This window comes from Sapajus apella, unplaced genomic scaffold (assembly GCF_009761245.1).
Source record: "Sapajus apella isolate SASKATOON/1434 unplaced genomic scaffold, GSC_monkey_1.0 scaffold4, whole genome shotgun sequence".
NCBI classification, from domain to species: domain Eukaryota; kingdom Metazoa; phylum Chordata; class Mammalia; order Primates; family Cebidae; genus Sapajus; species Sapajus apella.
Genome location: NW_022436944.1, coordinates 37,889,439 through 37,907,634, shown reverse-complemented (window position 1 = coordinate 37,907,634; position 18,196 = coordinate 37,889,439). Strand labels below are relative to the sequence as shown.

At 38.2% G+C, this 18,196-nt stretch overlaps 1 protein-coding gene across 9 annotated transcripts in view; it reads left to right on the top strand.

Moving 5' to 3' along the window:
- Positions 1-18,196, top strand: part of TBC1D5 (TBC1 domain family member 5) — a 557,272-nt gene that overhangs the window by 517,942 nt on the left and 21,134 nt on the right. For all 9 annotated transcript variants that reach the window (XM_032259250.1, XM_032259280.1, XM_032259257.1 and 6 more), the window contains one exon: positions 11,822-11,921. In XM_032259250.1, coding sequence (XP_032115141.1) covers positions 11,822-11,921 — 100 coding nt within the window. The remainder of the gene's footprint in view (positions 1-11,821; positions 11,922-18,196) is intronic.

Sequence of the window (18,196 nt, the reverse complement as noted above, 5' to 3'; positions counted from 1 at the left end):
AATAACAGCAAGGGGAAATCGACCCTCATGATCCAAATGATCCAGTCACTTCCCATACTGCCTCTGCTCTAACATTGGGGACTACGATTCAACATGACATTTGGTCATGGACACAAATCCTGATGAGATTTGGACAGGGACACAAATCCAAACCATATCAGGCACCTTTACCAAAGCTTTCTCTCTTTTTCTCATCTCTGCTGTTTCCCTTCACAACTTTCTGCCCCAAGTTGTTCATCTGTCAGAAATTAGTACACCTGGAAGTATTGCTGGCAGTAAGCACTAGGAGGAATGAGAATATAGAAAGGTTATACTCTACATAATTTTTTTGTTCTCAAGTAACAAACAGTTCCATGTTAATTAGAAATTTTAGTTAATCCATTTTGTTAATGGTCAACATGTACCCAAAGTATTTCACACCAGTGTGTGCATTGTGATGTCTGACTCATACGGTTTGATTCCACATTAGAATTCTGCAGGGGTCCCTTCTCCCTAAAATAAATCCCTCAATTTTGAGGTATGGCCTGTAGGGCCCTTTACAGTCTCACCCTGTTCAGCCTTATCGTCAATCCTCCCTTCTACTCCTCTGCAGCCCCTCAGGAATGCACAGCTGTTTCACTTCCCTCAAAGCAAGCATGCTTTCTCATACTTCTGTGTTGTTTTCCTTCACTGTCTCTTCTGACCAGAGTGATTCATGTAGCCACAAAACTGATAGAGTTCCTTTCCTTCCAGTGTCAGCCCAAGCCCCTTGCGTCCCGTGGAGCCTTCTCTGCTAGGAGCTTTCAGCACTTGCAATAAATAGCTGGGGCCCTGGTTAAGCTGCAGATTTCAGAGCCCCTACCCAAACCTAAAGCAGCAGCATCTTGAGATGGAGGGTGTCCTACATAATCTGCAAATGCTTCCCCTGTTTTGAATGTCAGAGAACTACTTGTGTTTACTTATAAGGCTCTTGCAGGCACTTGTCACTGTGTCCTCTGTGCCAGATATTGTGTCTGGCACTCAGTAAACGTTTAGGAATAAATGAATGCTGTTGAGGGTTTTGTGTGTTGTGCAAGTATTGAGATGTCTTAGGCTTTGCTCTGGCGTCCTCTAGAGCCTGAAAAGTTGCCTTACTTCTCAGCGGCCGTTTACCAACCATTTGTTTTTTTTAAAATCGTTCATAGACTTCTGTAAAATGCAAGATAAATTAAAGTTATTATAACAGTGATTCTTTCAAAAAAAAAAAAACAAAAAAAAACAACAAAAAAAAAGCTAATAGGAATTGTTGGTATTTAGTGAGAGACAGCGTATAACTTAAGGGATGAATTAGCAAAAGTGTGATAGGCATATGAATAAACCAGATAATTTATAGAATTTTTTCCTTCTCACCTGTTTTTCTTTCCCAAAGTCTCAGAGTGATTGTGTTTATGTTAAATATCAAGGCTGTTCCAACACTTACTTGCTTCTACCAATTCTAACTTAAAGTAGTTCTTAAACTGTGCTTGATCCTCAGGTCAGATTTGCTGCAGGGTACAGTTTTTTGTTTGTCTCTATTGGGACATTGTAGAGGTCATTTAGCCCAGAGAATAAGTTGTGCAAGTGTGTGCATTTTATCCTCACACAGATCAATTAGCTTTGTCATAAGAAAAACAATCTTGGCTCAGGCCCTTCTATCTGGGTCAGCCATTGTGCAGATGCCTACCCTTGGTGCCAGGAACAGCAAGGGAGAGCACGCAGATGGTTTTGCCCAGCCAGCATTACTATGAGAAACTCAGCTGGAGGCCCTGGTGCCGGCTGGCTGGTTTCATCAGTTGGTCTTATCACGTGTAAGTGGTGAGAGGGAAAACCCTTGTTAAGTAGAGTAACATCTGTGCTTATTGTCCTGGTGGAGGAGAAAACTATGTAAGTTTCCAAATGATTGGTCAGGTTGTCTAATTATAAAAACACAACACAGAAATGACAGCATAAAAGCCCAAAAGATGGGAGCATTTCTCCACTAATACCATTTAATTAGACTCCCATACATAAGCCCTTCTAGGAGACACCTTTTTTCCCAGTTAAAGTGTTCAAAAGACAGGCAGTTGCCTTAATAAATATGTGTGACACTTTTATACTGTTTGAATTTTTACAGGGCTAAGACATACCATATGCATATAATTATTTAAAACTTCAGTTACAGGACTTCTGCAAATAATGAGGTTTGTAACTCTGCAAGTGAGGTTTTATCCTTCCTCTGGTTATACCTATGTGAAGTTGGTCCTAATTAAAGGTTTTATTTCAACATCTAGTATATTTATTCCAGATTGTAAGCTTATTTACTTTACTTTACTTTAGAATTTGCAGCACATGAACCTGTTTTTTTGGCACCATTCTTGTCTTTTCTGTTCATTATTTTTTGTAGGCAACTTCTAGGAAAGCAAAATTAGATTAAAATAGCTCATAATATTAAAATGGCAGTAGGTATAAAAGCATGTTTCTAAAGGCTAAAAGTTCTTAAATATTGCTTATGATTTTTCTAAAGATATCTTCAGAAAATCAGGGATGAATTTAAATACTATGAATTATGGAAGTATTTTTGCCATTTGCTTTTCATTGCATTTTATGTTTCAAAAGCATATTTTATTCTCTGTTACTTAATACACAGCCTATGTTTGTCAAAAGTCACAGAAGAGAGCATGCGTAATCCAACAAAATTAATTCATATTTCACTTGTGTTTTTTAAGGAGCAATTTTATAAATGTTTGTGTTTACAGTGGAATAAACTGATATCTAATGTTCTAAGAATTCGCTGTAAATAGAATAATAGAGCTGCTCTATACAAAACTAACTCAAGGAGGTTGGAAAGCTCTCCTGGAAGCTTGTCACCCTGATTCTTTCCCTGCTGCATCCTACTCCATGTTGAGAAGAGGTCTTTTGGACTGTCACCAAATATGCATCTAACCATGCAGCCATCTGTTAAAATTGCCTTAGATCAGATAGATAGTAAAGTACTTCACAACCTTCCTAGAATGATGGCAAGATGTATTTAGAAGTAAATATTAATAGGAGGAGGGCATGAGATGAGTTATTTAAATCCTTGCCATCCAAATTGTGGTCCATGGACCAGCTGGATCCCGTCCCCTGGGAGACTGTTAGAAATGCAGAATATTAGGCCCCACCCCAAACCTACTCAGTCAGACTCTGCATTTTAACAAGATCCCCAGGTGATTTTTGTTCATATTAAAGATTGAAAAGAATTGACATTAATAACATTAATTGAATACCAACTCAGGAATGAGATTTCCTACATATAAAGCAAGCTTCAAATATATCCTAGTGTGAGCATGTTCTTCTTGTAAATTGTGGCTAAGTGCTAATAGTTATAGGACACCTTCTATAAGTCTGTCCTCTGTTCTAAGCATTTTACATGTATTAGCTAGTTTAATCCCCAAGCAATGCTATAAGGTCACTGCTAGAATTCCTTCCCATTTTACACATAAGAAAACTGAGGGATATAGTGTTTGTGGTTAGCACCATCTACAAAAAAAGTTATTAGTCATAACTGGGCAATGAAGAATTTCTGCCTTATCAGGTAGAGCTGAAAAATAAAAAGGGGTGAGAAATGAAGGTCTTTTGTACTCCCTAAATAAAACTTACAAGCAACAGCTGAATATAAAGGGAAATTTCTTTCCCTTAATTTTGCGAACCTTCCATGCACTATTTTTAAAATATTTGTAATCCATACCCCATATGTCGCACCCACGGCAAGCATGTGATCTGAATTAATTATTTTAACCTGCCAACACCTGACTCCAAAAAGATTTGGAACTCTTCACATATAAACCAATGAAGAGAATGTGGAGTTGATATATAATTTGTCAATTCCAGGGATATGCTATAAGCCACATAGCAATTTGGTAGAGAAATTTTTTGCGGGGAAAAATAAAGGTTTCTCCTTATACCTGACCTTGTGGGTCTATCCCTGCAGCCCTTCTTGGGCTGCGGCAGAGAAGGGATTGGAATGATCTCTATCTGTTAGAGCCAGAGGGGCTGGCAAAGCCTGACTCATGCCTCACCTAGCCACCCCAATTTTATCACAGGCAATTTTTAACTTTATAAGGATTTGATATTTTTAATGTAAGGGTTTTATCCAAGTTCTGAAGGAAACTAAAGGAGTGAAAAGTGATACAAAATCCTGTTGAGTTTAGGTTTTAGTGGCTTTGCTGTAGCCTTCAATAGTAAGGAAGGAGCACTGCTAGTACAGGACGATGTGGGGTAGAAGGAAAAGGGCTCAGTGATTATTTGGAAAACCCATCCTCTCAGGACAACTCCAGTGTCCCCTGGCATGTTATGTCAGTGGTGGGACACCACAGTGTTTCAGTGGCTGAAAAACAAGGAAGCCTACTAATGGGATTTCTGCTACTGGCCAGCTACCTAGCCAGAAAAAGTTACTTTACTTGTAAACAAGAAAGGATTGAAATAAATGATCTCCAAACACATTTCCAGTTCTGAAACGATATAGTTTGATAGCATAAATTTGACATCTTGAGCTTTAAATTTCAGTTCAAACTGTCTAAAGGCCATTTCCATTTAACTTGTTTGTTTACATCCTGTCCAAAAATGGGAACTGTTATTTACTGGGGAATTTGTAAGCATCTTTATTTTTAAAATATCTTTAAGAATCACTTTATTTCTAGGCAACCCATAAAGAGCAGCAGCCACTGACATTCTCACTTTAATCACATAGAAGGAAGCCTTTTACCATAATACTACTGTACTACTCAGGGTTTGCACATGGGACAAAACGTGCTAATTATTTACCTTTTTTACAACTTATTTGATAGAAGTTTTTCTTAGTATTTAGTGTGATTTAGAGTCCAGATTTGTTTTGAGTATAGAATGTTATTTGGGGCTTGGTTCAGAATCGGTTACCTCTTTTTTTCTCCTGAGCAATCACCTTTCACTTTTTTCTTCTCTATTATGTTATTTGCATTATTTGATTTTCTTATTGCAAAAATATCCAATTTTAATGTAGAAAATCCACAGAAAATTAGCAAAAAGGAGAGAAAAATATCACCCATAATTCCACTATTTTGAGAAAACCAATATAAACTTATTTGGTGACTATCTTTCCATTATTTTTTTCTATTCATATACATATATATATATATATATATATATTTTTTTTTTTTTTAAATCAGAATCCTTCTTTACCTACTACTTTGTAACCTGTTTTCCCAATTAGTATGTGATATGTTATTGTTAAATGTTCTCCTATAAAGATATTTTTAAAGGTTGCATAAGTTGAGCCCGGTGGCTCATGCCTGTAATCCCAGCACTTTGAGAGGCTGAGGCAGGCAGATCACTTGAGGTCAGGAATTCATGACCAGCTGACCAACATGGTAAAACCCCGTCTCTACTAAAAATGTATTTTTTTAAAAACTTAGCTGGGTGTGGTAGCGGGCGCCTGTAATCCCAGCTACTTGGGAGGCTGAGGCAGGAGAATTGCTTGAACCCAGGAGGCAGAGGTTGCAGTGAGCCAAGATCACACCACTGCACTCCAGCCTGGGTGACAAAGCAAGACTCTGACTCAAAAAAAATAAATAATAAAATTTGCATAGTATACCGTTTATAAATATTCCACAAGTTACCCAAATCACCCATCATTAGACATTTAGGATGGATTTCTTTGGGGTGCATATGCCGATATGTGTGTATGTTGCTATTGAATGTGTGATAAATATCCTGGGAATTATTTTTACATGCATTCATAATTCTTTGAAATAACTTTCTAGGATTGTATTAAAATTCAGAGACAACAAAATTTACATTTACTGAGTGTTTACCATATACTAAGCACTGTGCAAAGTATTTAATCTGGAAAACCTCATATAATTCAGTTTTCCAACAAGCACATGAGGTAGAAACTATTATTATCACCATTTTGTAAACAGGAAACTGAGGCTCAGAGGACTTTGTTATCTGGTCAGAATCCCAGAGAAGGTAAGTGTCAAGCCTAGTATATACTGATTTTAAAGCTTGTGATTTATATTCCAGCTTGTTCACCAGTATGGCTGTACAGCTTCACACCTCATGCCACTTATTATAATAGTCTTAAAAAGTCGTCTTTGTGCTCTTCTTCCATTTTTTCTGGTGGTATCTTCCTCTGCTGATACCATATGCTTCTGACTTGGATTTCATTCACACCGTGTATGTGTTTTGCCCTTGTATACACCACAGCTTCCTCTGAACATCCGTGGCCTTTCCACTTTTTCTCCTCGAGACTTTCCATTTCCTTTACTTCCCACTTCTTGTTCACCCATCTGCTCGAGAAAGACTGGGCGTCTTTCCTGTCTTCTGGTTGCTATATTTAGCCTGTTCCTGCTGCCTACAGTTAGTGTTGGTTCCCTTGTCTGCTTCTCTTGTGATCTGAGGACACCCACTTAGAAGCTAAGCAGAATTCCACCTCACTGCCATTCCTGCCTCACTATTCCCCTGGAGTTTGAATTAATCCATGGGCAGAAACACCACTGCAGCCTGTATAATCATCTGTCATCATGGTGTGTGTTGGGGGCAGTGGCCACAGCAGTCTGCATGTGAAACCCCAACCCCCAGAACATAAGTATATGAAGTGAAAATGCAACAGGGATGAACAGAAAAGGAAGGGAAGGCTTTCTGCTGAACCTCAGCTCCTACTATCCCCATGTTCTGGCTCAGCTCAGTGACTGCCTTGCTGCCCAGATGCCATACTTTCCTGACTCCTAAAACATCTTTCCTTATTATTTTGTCTAAGCCAAGACCCTCCTTCTTCAAGATCCCTCAAAAATACTAGAAAACCTCCTTACCTTTCCACATACACAAATTGAAATCACCTTCTCTTTCCAGAATTGTGAGAAATCCTCTCTCATGTCTCTTCTACAGAACTTAATCTTATACCTCTCTTGGCTTTCTGTGCAGGTTTGACCATCCTCTAAACTTTTAGAAGTCAGAGGCCATGTTTTAGTCAGTATTGTATTTTATACAAGGCCTCACACAATACAAATGAACATCATTTTTAAATAAGTTAATATGCGAACAAATAATAAACTATGAAAGTTTGTCCTCTTTTTAAAAAAGAAATAGGAAGACATTGAATCATTTAATAAAATTGACATATTAAATTTAAACAACTGAGATATATAGCATTTAAATAGAAGTATAATGATGCATCAACTATTTGGGGCAGAATGGCAGTAGAAATATCACTTATTAAAAAGCAAATTCAAAAAACTATTTCTTTAGATTATTTAGTCAAACAATCATTCAGCAAACAAACAACACAGCCAATCATATCTGAATGTTTTTGTAGGAAAACAATTTAATAAGTAATTTGACATTAGGACTCAGCATTACAACTGGTGAATCTCAGTTAAAGGAGATGGAAAAAGGGGATTATTCATGGGAAGGACCATAGTAATGAAGCACAGGAAGAAATGTGTACACAGGGAAGAAATGAGAGTAGCGGGCAAGTGACTTTGGTTCTCAAAGAGCTATCTAAACCTTAGCATGCACTTCCAGAGGATGTGGCCCACAGAGGAGTAGACCATATTTCATTTAGGAGATAATGAGGGAATCTACCTCAGAGGTCTGTGTGAAGAGTAAATGTGTTAATACAGCAAAGCTCAGTGTCTGGCATATTATAATCAACACGAAGGGATTTGATGCTAGTTATTTTTCTCTTCTGATAGAGTGGCCCTCATCTTCTGGTCCTTTCCTATAGCACACCAAGTGTGATTGATGTTACACACTGTAGCCTGCATGTGGCCCAACTTCATCATCCTCTATCAATTTCTTGCCTTGCACATTAATTTGCTATCTAGAGTTGAAGATGTGATGGGCTCTTGGCTTTAATTAATCTTTCTGGGCTAAGCTACATAATGTTTTTAAACCAGAAACTAATGTTTTCCAACAGTGAATCATAAAACTTTGTATTTAAAATCCAATTTCACTGTCTTAATTTGATTATAACCAATTTTTTAAAAGAAAGAGTAATTACCTTTATTGAGTGCCTGCTCTGTGCCAGATGCTGTGTTCTCTATATATTCTCATTTTGTTCTTCCCCAATCCTTCCAGGTGGGGTTGAATAAACCAAGAAATTAAGTAACTTGTCCAAGATTATACAGCTAATAACTGAGAAAAATAGGATTTGAACCCAGGTGTGTCCATTTCAGCATTCCACTTCTCCCTGCCCTACGCCCTTCCATAATGGAAGGCACAACACACACATAAAAGTTAATATAATAAACGTTTCTCTTCAGTGTCTTATTTACACATAACAATTATACTAACTGACTGGTTTCATAAAACCTCAAGGCAATTAGTCAAGCATTTTTATTACAGAGGACCAATTTAATGAAAACAAATAACTAAAGCTGTCAATGTCTAAAGCATTGTTAGTTGGGAGGAGTGTGGAGGATGAGAAGCTAAGATAAAAATGTAAAGTCAGTTCCCACAATTTTAGAAGCTTGATTCTTGGCTCTTTCTTTTATCTGTAATTATGTAATATAGTGAAGAATAAATGACAAGCCACCCTTTTGCCTCCAAGTGATTCGATTTCTATTTATAAAGTCTGAGTGATAGTTGAAGGGTTTAGAAATGTTTTAAGATTAAGCAAACTCTAAAAGGATAATACACTGGATTTCAAACTTCCAAATGGACGAGGTTCTTGGTATCTCAGCCTACTTCAACCAGAGGAGTCCTCTTTTATCTCACATATTTGGCTTTTATATAACCATCCCTTTGAAAAAGAAGTTTTAAATGATTCAAAGTTGTCTTTTTCCATGTGTTTATAATGAGACAAACAGAATCAAGATCGACTTGGGTTTTAGGTATTCAAGATGCTCTTCAGTGGCTACCACTAGAGCCCTAAGCAAAAATTGCAAACTTGGAAATTTGTGTTTTTATATCCCTGCGTATTCGCCCAGCAAGTGCCCTGGACTGCTACACTCTTAGGACTTCCCATTAACTATACAACTTGGAGGACCCCAGTCTCATCATAGTCTTTATTAAAGTAAAGTTCCTGCTAGAGCAATAAAATGTTTTGAGAAAGAGGTCCTCTTTAAGCTGATACTTTCTACCAGCTGTTCAACACCTCGTCGCCAACAGGCTGTGCCTGCATCTCGTGAAGTGTGTCTTATGAAGTTCTTCCTTCCCAGTTTACTTTCCTGTGCAAAAGAAAATAAATCTATTTAGGTATGAATGACTGCTGGGTATTAAAGCTCCCAATGGCTTTTGTATTTCAAAGGAAGTGGTGGCTAATCCAAATTAAACTAATGCATAGAGTAAATGGAAGAGATGTTTTTAAGCAAAGAAGCATTGCATTCCTTGTGCCCCTTGTCCACCCTGGGCTGTCAGCACCCCAATTGGTAGCCACTTGTAAGGCAAAACACAGGCCATAGATTGGCCCTTTCTTTTTAAGAGACTAGCAAACTCTGGCCTCAGTACAGTTCTAGACTCAGCTAGTTGGGGTTTGTGTCTGCAGCAAACTAAAAACGTAAATGGTTCAGTAGAGTAGACCAGGACCATACAACTTTCTTTTTCCGATTACTAGTTTGTAAGTTCCTTGGAAGCAAAGCCTCTAACTTTTCCATTCACCTGAGAGTACTGAATTTAGGTCCCGAGTGGATAGAGAATTACTTAAGGTCCCATGACTTATTAATGGCAGGACCAGGAATAGAACGTAGGTTTCCCCATGCCATATGCTAAGTTAGTGTTATTTTCATTCTGCCACTATTTCTGTTGTCAATTGCTACACAACAAGCCACTCCAAAATTTAGTACCCCCCTCATAGGTTTGTGGATCAAGAATTTGAGCAGGGCTCAGGCTGTTCTGTCTTCTGCTCCACATAGTGTTGACCGGGACACTTACTGGGCTGGCTTCAGCTGGGTCGAGCCGAAAAGCCCAGAAAAACTTTATTCACATGTCTAGAACCTCTGTGCTTTTCATGTGGCCCCTTTCTCTCCATATTTTCTCTCCTTTCTTTCAGTATTGGAGCCTGAACTTCTTTGTAGCATGGTAGCTATCTTCTAATGAAAGCAGAAGCTGGCAAGCCTCTTAAACTAGCCCAATATTAATATGCGGTTTGACTTCTGCTAGATGCTCTGGATCAATGCGAGTCATAGGCCAGTCCAGATACAAGGACGGGGAATACATACTATCTAGTAATGAATGGAGCAACATGCACAGTCAGGGAGGGAAGAAATTGATGGTGGCCATCTTTGGAGACTAACCGCAACCATTATTAAACAGCAGATGTAGCCTTCTTTCTCTAATTCCTACAGTTTCCTGATCACCAGGGAAATTCAAGCAAGCCTGTGCAGAAACAAATGAGAAAAAGAAGTAGAAAAATGCCCTGAAATGCCTCATCCTTTTCTACCTTAATGCTCAGCTGCAGAGTAAGGAAGGCAACCCCACCTCCAAAATTACCTCTAATTATCCTTTGGCTAAGCCTCTTCTGGTAGTATTTGTTCTTATTTGAGCATTGGAGGAGAGGCTGCTGCACTTGTAGGATATGTAAAGAACGTGGTTAGTGCTTGTATAATCCTGCAGTAGATGTGTCCTAATAATTCGTTTTTAAAGCTGTTACCACTACATCTGTTTTTTTGTTTGGTTTTGGGGATTTTAGTTTTTTGGTTTTCTGGGGGTTTTTTGAGACATAGTCTTGCTCTGTCTCCCAGGCTGGAGTGCAGTGGCGTGATCTCAGCTCAGTGCAACCTCCACCTCCCAGGTTCAAGCGATTGTCCTGCCTCAGCCTCCTGAGTAGCTTTACAGGTGCTCACCACCACTCCTAGCTAATTTTTTGTATTTTTAGCAGAGACAGGGTTTCACCATGTTGGCAAGCTGGACCCCAAACTCCTGATCTCAAGTGATCTGCCTGCCTCTGCCTCTCAAAGTGCTGGGATTACAGGCATGAGCCACCATGCCTGGTACTATGTCTGTTCTGTGTCAAGTGTTTCAATGACTATTCCTAAGGACTGGTTCTTCAGGCAGCAGTTAAAAACAATAATTTTCAGTGCTGCATATGCATATTGTTAAAATGGAATACATCTACAAGCAACCTTTTCAACTATCAATTTCCATGTACAAGTCAAATTATACTCATTTTCTAAGAGAAACGATACCTGGGTAGGTTTTTCTTTCCTTCTTTTTTAATGATACAGAGGATGCTTATGGAAAAGGACAAGTAGATCTAAGACTGGAAAATCAGTTTTCTAGCTTATTCCAATGCTGACAATATCCTCTCGTATTCTAGGTCTAACGTTGAGCAGCAATTTATGGGTTGCTGGGGCAAAACTTTTCCAAGTGCTTTAAGAAATCTCACATTTTAAGAGATTATTATTGTCTAAAAAATGATGTGATGTGTCTTTAAAAAAAAAAAAAAAAAAAAAAAAACAGAGTCCAGGTTCCAGGTTTAGAGATTTGTCTTATAAAAATGGAAATCTTTGGTTTCCCAAACATGTGAAAAAAATGTAGTATTTTTGTACCAGCTGCTTAGGAAGTATAGTCCACTGAAACGCAAATTGCCCTCTTAATTTGTATTGCTCAATATTTATTGAAGATATATTGTGCACATTTTAAATACAATGTTGTATATGCAAATAATTACACATGGCCTAAAGCTAGAATTCAATTAGGAAAAGTACAGACCTTTAAAATCTGCCATTTTACCCTTTTTCTATTTTGTTGGTGGTGGCAGTTGCTGTTTTGATTTGTCTAGGTTTAAAAAGATATCATGCTTTAAACTAGTCTAGATCATTTAGAAAACTTTACAGATTTTATTTGACTATCTCTAAAAAATTTCTATATGTTTATCCCTTTATTTTAGGAAGAAGAATTAGAAGCCCAAATTTCCTTCCTTCAAGGACAGTTGAATGACCTGGATGCCATGTGCAAATACTGTGCAAAGGTGATGGACACTCATCTTGGTAAGTGAATTACTTTGGCCCTGGGAACAATGAGAGTCATCACAGTAATAGCCACTAGCATTGCTTTGTTCTAGGCCCTGTGCTAAGCTGTTTACATGAGTTATCTTATTTAATCCTTACAACACCCATATAATAGAGGTACTATTACTCTCTAATAAGATGAGGAAACCAAGGCATGGAAGAATTAAGAAAATGCCCCACGATTATATCACTAGTAAATTGAGTGGAGCTTGAAAATCAAGCACCTGACTATAGGCTGGATGCAATGGCTCACACCTGTAAGCCCAGCACTTTGGAAAGTAAAGGTGGGAAGATTTGAGGCCAGGAATTTGAGACCAGCCTGAGCAACATTGCGAGACCCTGTCTCTTCCAAAAAAAAAAAAAAAAAAAAAAAAAATGTTTTTAAATTAGTTGGGCATAGTGGCACGTGCCTGTAGTCACAGCTACTAAAGAGGCTAAGATGGGAAGATTGCTTAAACCCAGGGGTTTGAGGTTGCAGCAATCTGTGACTGTGCCACTATACTCCAGCCTGGGTGACAAAGTGAGACTCTTTCTCTAAACAAAAATGATAAAATAAAATTTTAAAGCAATCTGACCTCAAATCTCAACTCCTGATATACTGTCCTTTGTAAATGTCTGTTTAACCTCAAACAAAAATGAAATATTGCGTTTTTAAGATCAAATAATCAGCTATACCACTCTACCAACCTGTCAGTAATCACTAATGTCATTATTTTGGCAATTCTTTTTTAAAAAAGTGTACTTTTTAACCACCTGCCTGAAATGCATGACCTTTTCTTTCTTCTGACTGTGCTTATATTCTAAGAAATGTGCCTGTTGGAAGTTCAGTTTGCATGTGGGTCATGCATGTCGTATTGGAAAGTCTTCAGGCACTGCTCTGCTTTTGTAAAAGGTTTTATATCTTGTATTAGAGATACCTTATGCTGGCTCATGTATGAATCACTTCAGTAACTCCATGCTGCTTACAAAAGCTTTTGCCATGCCCCATTTTTACTATTTTTTAGCCCATTTATGGACATCTTTTGTTTCTTCACTGTCCAGTTGCTAAGATTGGTAGTTTGTGAATACATTAGGAAACTAAGACATGTACTCTCATGGAAATGGCCAGTGTGCTGCTCTGTAGCATCGAGAAAGGGCAATACCAGGTTTTGTAAGAAATCAGGATGCATCCCACCTCTGAGGCAGAACCAAAGAGAATCCACCAAGGCCTCTGGGGCCTTTGTTGGAGGTAAACTCTCTGTCTTCAAACCTCAACAAGCTCTAAGCCATTACAAGTGACAACAATGGCTGTCATTTGGGTATAGCCTAAACCAACTGGCCTCAATAAAATAATAAATGTTCTCTTAAAAGATTTGGAGAGATGCTGATCTAGATGGCTGGGTGGCTGCCTGACTTATTAGCACCTGGCTGGGTCCTGTTCTACCCTCAGCCGTATTTCTACCCTCTCAACCATACCTGTGGGGAAAGGACTCGAGGAAAAAACAGCAGGAGAAACCCTGGTAGATGATTGATAGGGTAGTGTCTCTCATCACAGCAAGAAACATTACCCCTGTCACATTTGATCTCTTACAGACTCTGTTTATTAATAAGCTGCTTGATGATTATTTTAAAAATTCATATAGAGCTATGTATGACCAAGTCACCGATTCAGCTGCTCACAACTTGCAAGATCCAATTAACAAGAGTGAGTTCTGGTATGAGGAGGCTTTTTCTTCCATAGCTTAGCTCAGGGGAAGAAGTACAGACTCCTGCCTTTAAAGGTACCACCTCACTTTGGGGACAGAAAACAGAGGCTTTTAAAGGGGGCCTTGGCATGAGTAGCATTCAAGGGAAGGAGCAAGCAGGTAAGAGTCTGCGTCAGTGGCTTCAGTGCCTTCTCTACCAGGTCCAGCTGGCACCAGCACAGGCAGAGCTAGGTTGTAAAGTAACTACTGTCTGAGATACTCTCCAGTAGAGGAAGAGTTTCATCTTGGACATACTTGATGTTGTAAATTGACTGTTGTCTCTCAAATAAATCTCTGGGTGGTAGAGATTTCCAGCTCTGGAGCTTCTACGCAAGCACATAGTTTAGTTAAGCTTGCCCTGTAGGAAGTGTCTGTTAAAGAGCAGATAAAGGTTGCATTTAAAGAGCTAAGTAGGAAATGGAGAACAAGGCAAAGGGAGGAAAGAGAAGAGAAGAAAATAATTTAAAAAAAAAATAACTCATTCTCTTTCTCTTAGAAAAATGGGGGTAATAAGTTACATACCTAATTTTACATCAATCTTATATTATCTAATATCATTGTACTTTAAAATACATCAAAAAGAACTAATGAACAGATAGTTTATATATAAATAATATATTTTATATGACTAATTATGGTTACTTATTTAAATATAATTTTAAAATGTATGTGTAGTTTTTGCTTTTCTGGCTACTTGGATGATCTCTGCATTACTTGACTTTAGTTTTCACCAAAGTAAAAGAGCAAAGAAGTGATGGGGAGAAAGATTTACTGGAACTCTACAAAATCCTTTTAGGAAATTTCCAAGTTGCTTGGTACACACAGCAGCTTTTAAAGTAGCTTTACTTAAGCCTCAGAATTTTCAAACAGCTTTTGCTCTGACTTTGGTGTTTCAATCAGCACTAAAAGAGCATTTTCTTATTGCATGGGATGGAGAAACAAGTTAATTAAAATGGAAAGAAAAGCCTATACCAGCTGTGAATTTTCAACTAACCACAAAACTAGATTTGTTTTCTGTGTATGTTTCACATTCAACCAGAACTTGTTCACATAGCTGTTGACTTTTCTTCCTTCATATAAATAGCACGACTGCATTTTTAAAGTGGGATTGAGGGATGCTACCAAGAATTCCTGGCCCCAAGGCCCACAGATACATTTCAGTTCAAATGCATAATGTAACAATGGTTAATTAAAGGACGCTCCTAGATTGCAGGCAACTTTGATTCTAAGCAAAGATTTAACGAAAACACGAAGATTAAGTTGATGCTCTTTATTTGTTTTTTAACATATTACGGTTTCCTAAAAAATTATTTTAATACCCTTATATTTTTCCATAGATGTATTTCTGTTTCTGATTATTAAAGGAGAACAAAATTGGAAGGACTAAAATGTTCATAGTAAGGGATTTAATGTAATACAGTATAATATAATTCCATCTTTATATAAAGATTAAAATATTTATTAACATAAGTAGATGTCAGTGATAGAATATTAGGTGATAACAGCAGATGGCAAAACAGTATATATTTGGTATGAAAATACTGTTAACAGTGGTTGGCTAGGTAAAAAGAATATTATAGAGGGACTTTCCAAGGGACCTAATCTTCTATGCTTAGAAAACATAAGACTTCAGTGCACGTAACTAGCACTCGGTGATCAACCTGTATACGTAGCAGGCAAAAGCCAGTTCATAAGAGTGGTGAAGTGGTGTCTGAGAAACAGAGACAACCTCATGTGGCATCAAAAAGATCTAGGGCTGAACCCAGGCTCTGTCCCTTAGCTTGGCCAGCTTATGAATGTGTCCTCATATGTCGACACATATGTACTTGACATTTCTCTCCATCTATCTTGCCAGTTCCTTGCCAAAAAATATTTTTAAACCCTAGTATTGGGAATGGCCCAAAATGGGTGTCAAACACAAGTCATCTCCTGTTTCCCTTTAACTCTTAACTGTCTCTTCTCAGGGAAGAATCTGAGAGACTCTTCCAGCCCATAGCCATAGAGCTGAATAATAACTTGTCCAGGGCCCACAACTGGTTAGTTGAAGAGCTGGACTAGTACCACATTTCCCATTACCCAACTGAATATTCCTCTATCAAGTGATGCAAAATGATGCTGGAATTTGGGATGTGCTGGTTCTAAGATGAGGTGTGTGAGCTCCTTGAGCAAGAAAAGCTATGTCAGAACTTAATGATGCCTCTGGGGCACTTAGTGACATAAGGGCTGCTGAGCCTCCATTATGTACTGGGGCACAGGCTACCGAGGTGGCTGCGAGAGCTGTCTCAGAAACTTACTCTAGGAGTTACTCTCCAGATCCTTTATGATTTTCACTAATCCATTCGTGTCAAGAGAACTCCGTAACACCTTACGTTTTCTTTTCTCTTCTTTTCTTTTCCTTTTTTTGGTATAAATGCAAGGGGTACAAATGCAGTTTTGATACATGGATATACTGCATAGTGGTAAAGTCTGGGCTTTTAGTGGAACCATCACCCAAGTAGTGCACATTGAGCCCATTAAGTAATTTCTCATCCCTTACCACCCTCCCACCTTTCTGAGTCTCCAGTGTCTATTATTCCACACTCTATGTCCATGTGTATACATTATTTATCTCCCACTTATAAGTGAGAACACATGCAATTTGATATTTCTGAGTGTTCACTTAACATAATGACCTCCAGTTCCATCCATGTTGCTGCAGAAGACATGATTTTATTCTTTTTTATGGCTGAATAGTATTCCATTTTGTGTATATAGCAGATATTCATCTAGTCATCCATTGCTGTACACTTATGTTGCTTCTCTATCTTTCCTATTATTGTATCACCCTGTGTTTTTGTCTCACATACAATAAGTATCTTAAAATGTCAAGCACTATTCAATGCTGTTTTTATAACTGATAGCAGAACAAATATAGAGAAAATCCTTTCAGTCAAAAATTATATAATGACATTTGTTCAAATGGCCCTTTACAGAGGTAGTAAAATTGACAGGTTAACAGTATTTCCTCACAGTTCTGGAACTCAAAACTAGAAGGCCATTTGTGTTGTCAAAACTACCAAAATTCTAATTTTATTACCTCCAAGTGATTGAACTATTTGAATTCAAAGGTTTAGAGACAGAAATTGAAAATAGGTTTTATTAAAACCAAACTTTTCCTGTCAACTTTAGATGAGGTTTTTTACCTGTTGATTTTTCGGTTGCTATGGTTACTCCCTTCTTGTCGTCCTGACAGTGAGTTGAAAGCCACTGACAGTATTAATCTCTGTGGCTGAGCTTAGGCTATTCTTAGATACGCCGTACTTCATACATAATTGCACGTGGGTGAGCAACCTATGCTAGTCTGATCTATGAGCAGCTGGGCTGAGCTGCCAGCTGTTTACAGGGAATACATGAGCTGCTCATCCTTCTGGGCTCTAATGCCCATACCCGCCTGCTCCAAATGGAGGTGTTTCCATTCATCTGTTTGGTATTTGGACACCTTGGTTTCTAGCAGCTTGGTCTTTCATTGATGAGTCATACAGATAATGGGATGGTTAAATAAAATTAATTAAGGAGAATCTGATTTCCCATGCTCCTGTTGAGAGTACTGTAGCTCATAGGATCTTAGAATATTAAAGATGTAAAAAGCCCTAGAAATCAACCTAGTTGTTCTTTATTTGCAGATGAGGAAGCCAAGGCCCAGAAAGGGTGAGTGACACAGCCAGCTAGCTGGCAGTGAGAGTCCAGACCTGAATCCAGTGCTTGGCTTCTCTTTCACTGATCAGTCTACTGAGGCCACACTTGAATCAGTAGTAGGATTTCAAATCTTTTGTTATTTTATTGCATCCATCATAACTGATTCTGTACTTGTCATAATATTTATGCATGAATTAGCTGAAAAAGAGGCCAGTTTTGAATATCAGTTTATTTGCCTCGGTAAGAACTTTATAAATCTAATTTTCTGATGTTTATAAAAACAACTTTCAATGAATATCTTTGGAAATGTTCAATAAGGCAATTAACAAATGACATTTGAAAAAGTGAGAAAGAAAATGTGATCATCAGACAGCTTTCTGTCAGCTACGCTATAGAAAAAGAGTTTCATGATTATTTTAAGAATTTTAAATACTGCTTTTTATTGTGGGTAGCAGAGTCCTCTATTGGAGGAAAGGATACACTTCACCTGAAAATCTTGTTAAAAATGAAGATTCTAGAGTCCGATGTTGGAGGCTACTGGGAATGCTGAGGTGGGAGGATGACTTGAGGCCAGGAGTTTGAGGTTGCAGTGTGCTGTGTGCCGTGATCTGGACTGTAAATAGCCACTGTCTCCAGCCTGTGCAGCATACCAAGATGATGTCTCCAAAAAGGGAACCCTGAGCAGCGTGGCCATGCCTATAATTCTAGCACTTTGGGAGGCCAAGGAGGGAGGAGTGCTTAAACTCAGGAGTTCAAGACCAGCCTAGACAACATAGTGAGACTCAGTCTTTATTTTAAAAAAAAAAAAAAAAAATTCTTTTAATTAGTTGGACATGGTGGCATGTTTCTGTAGTC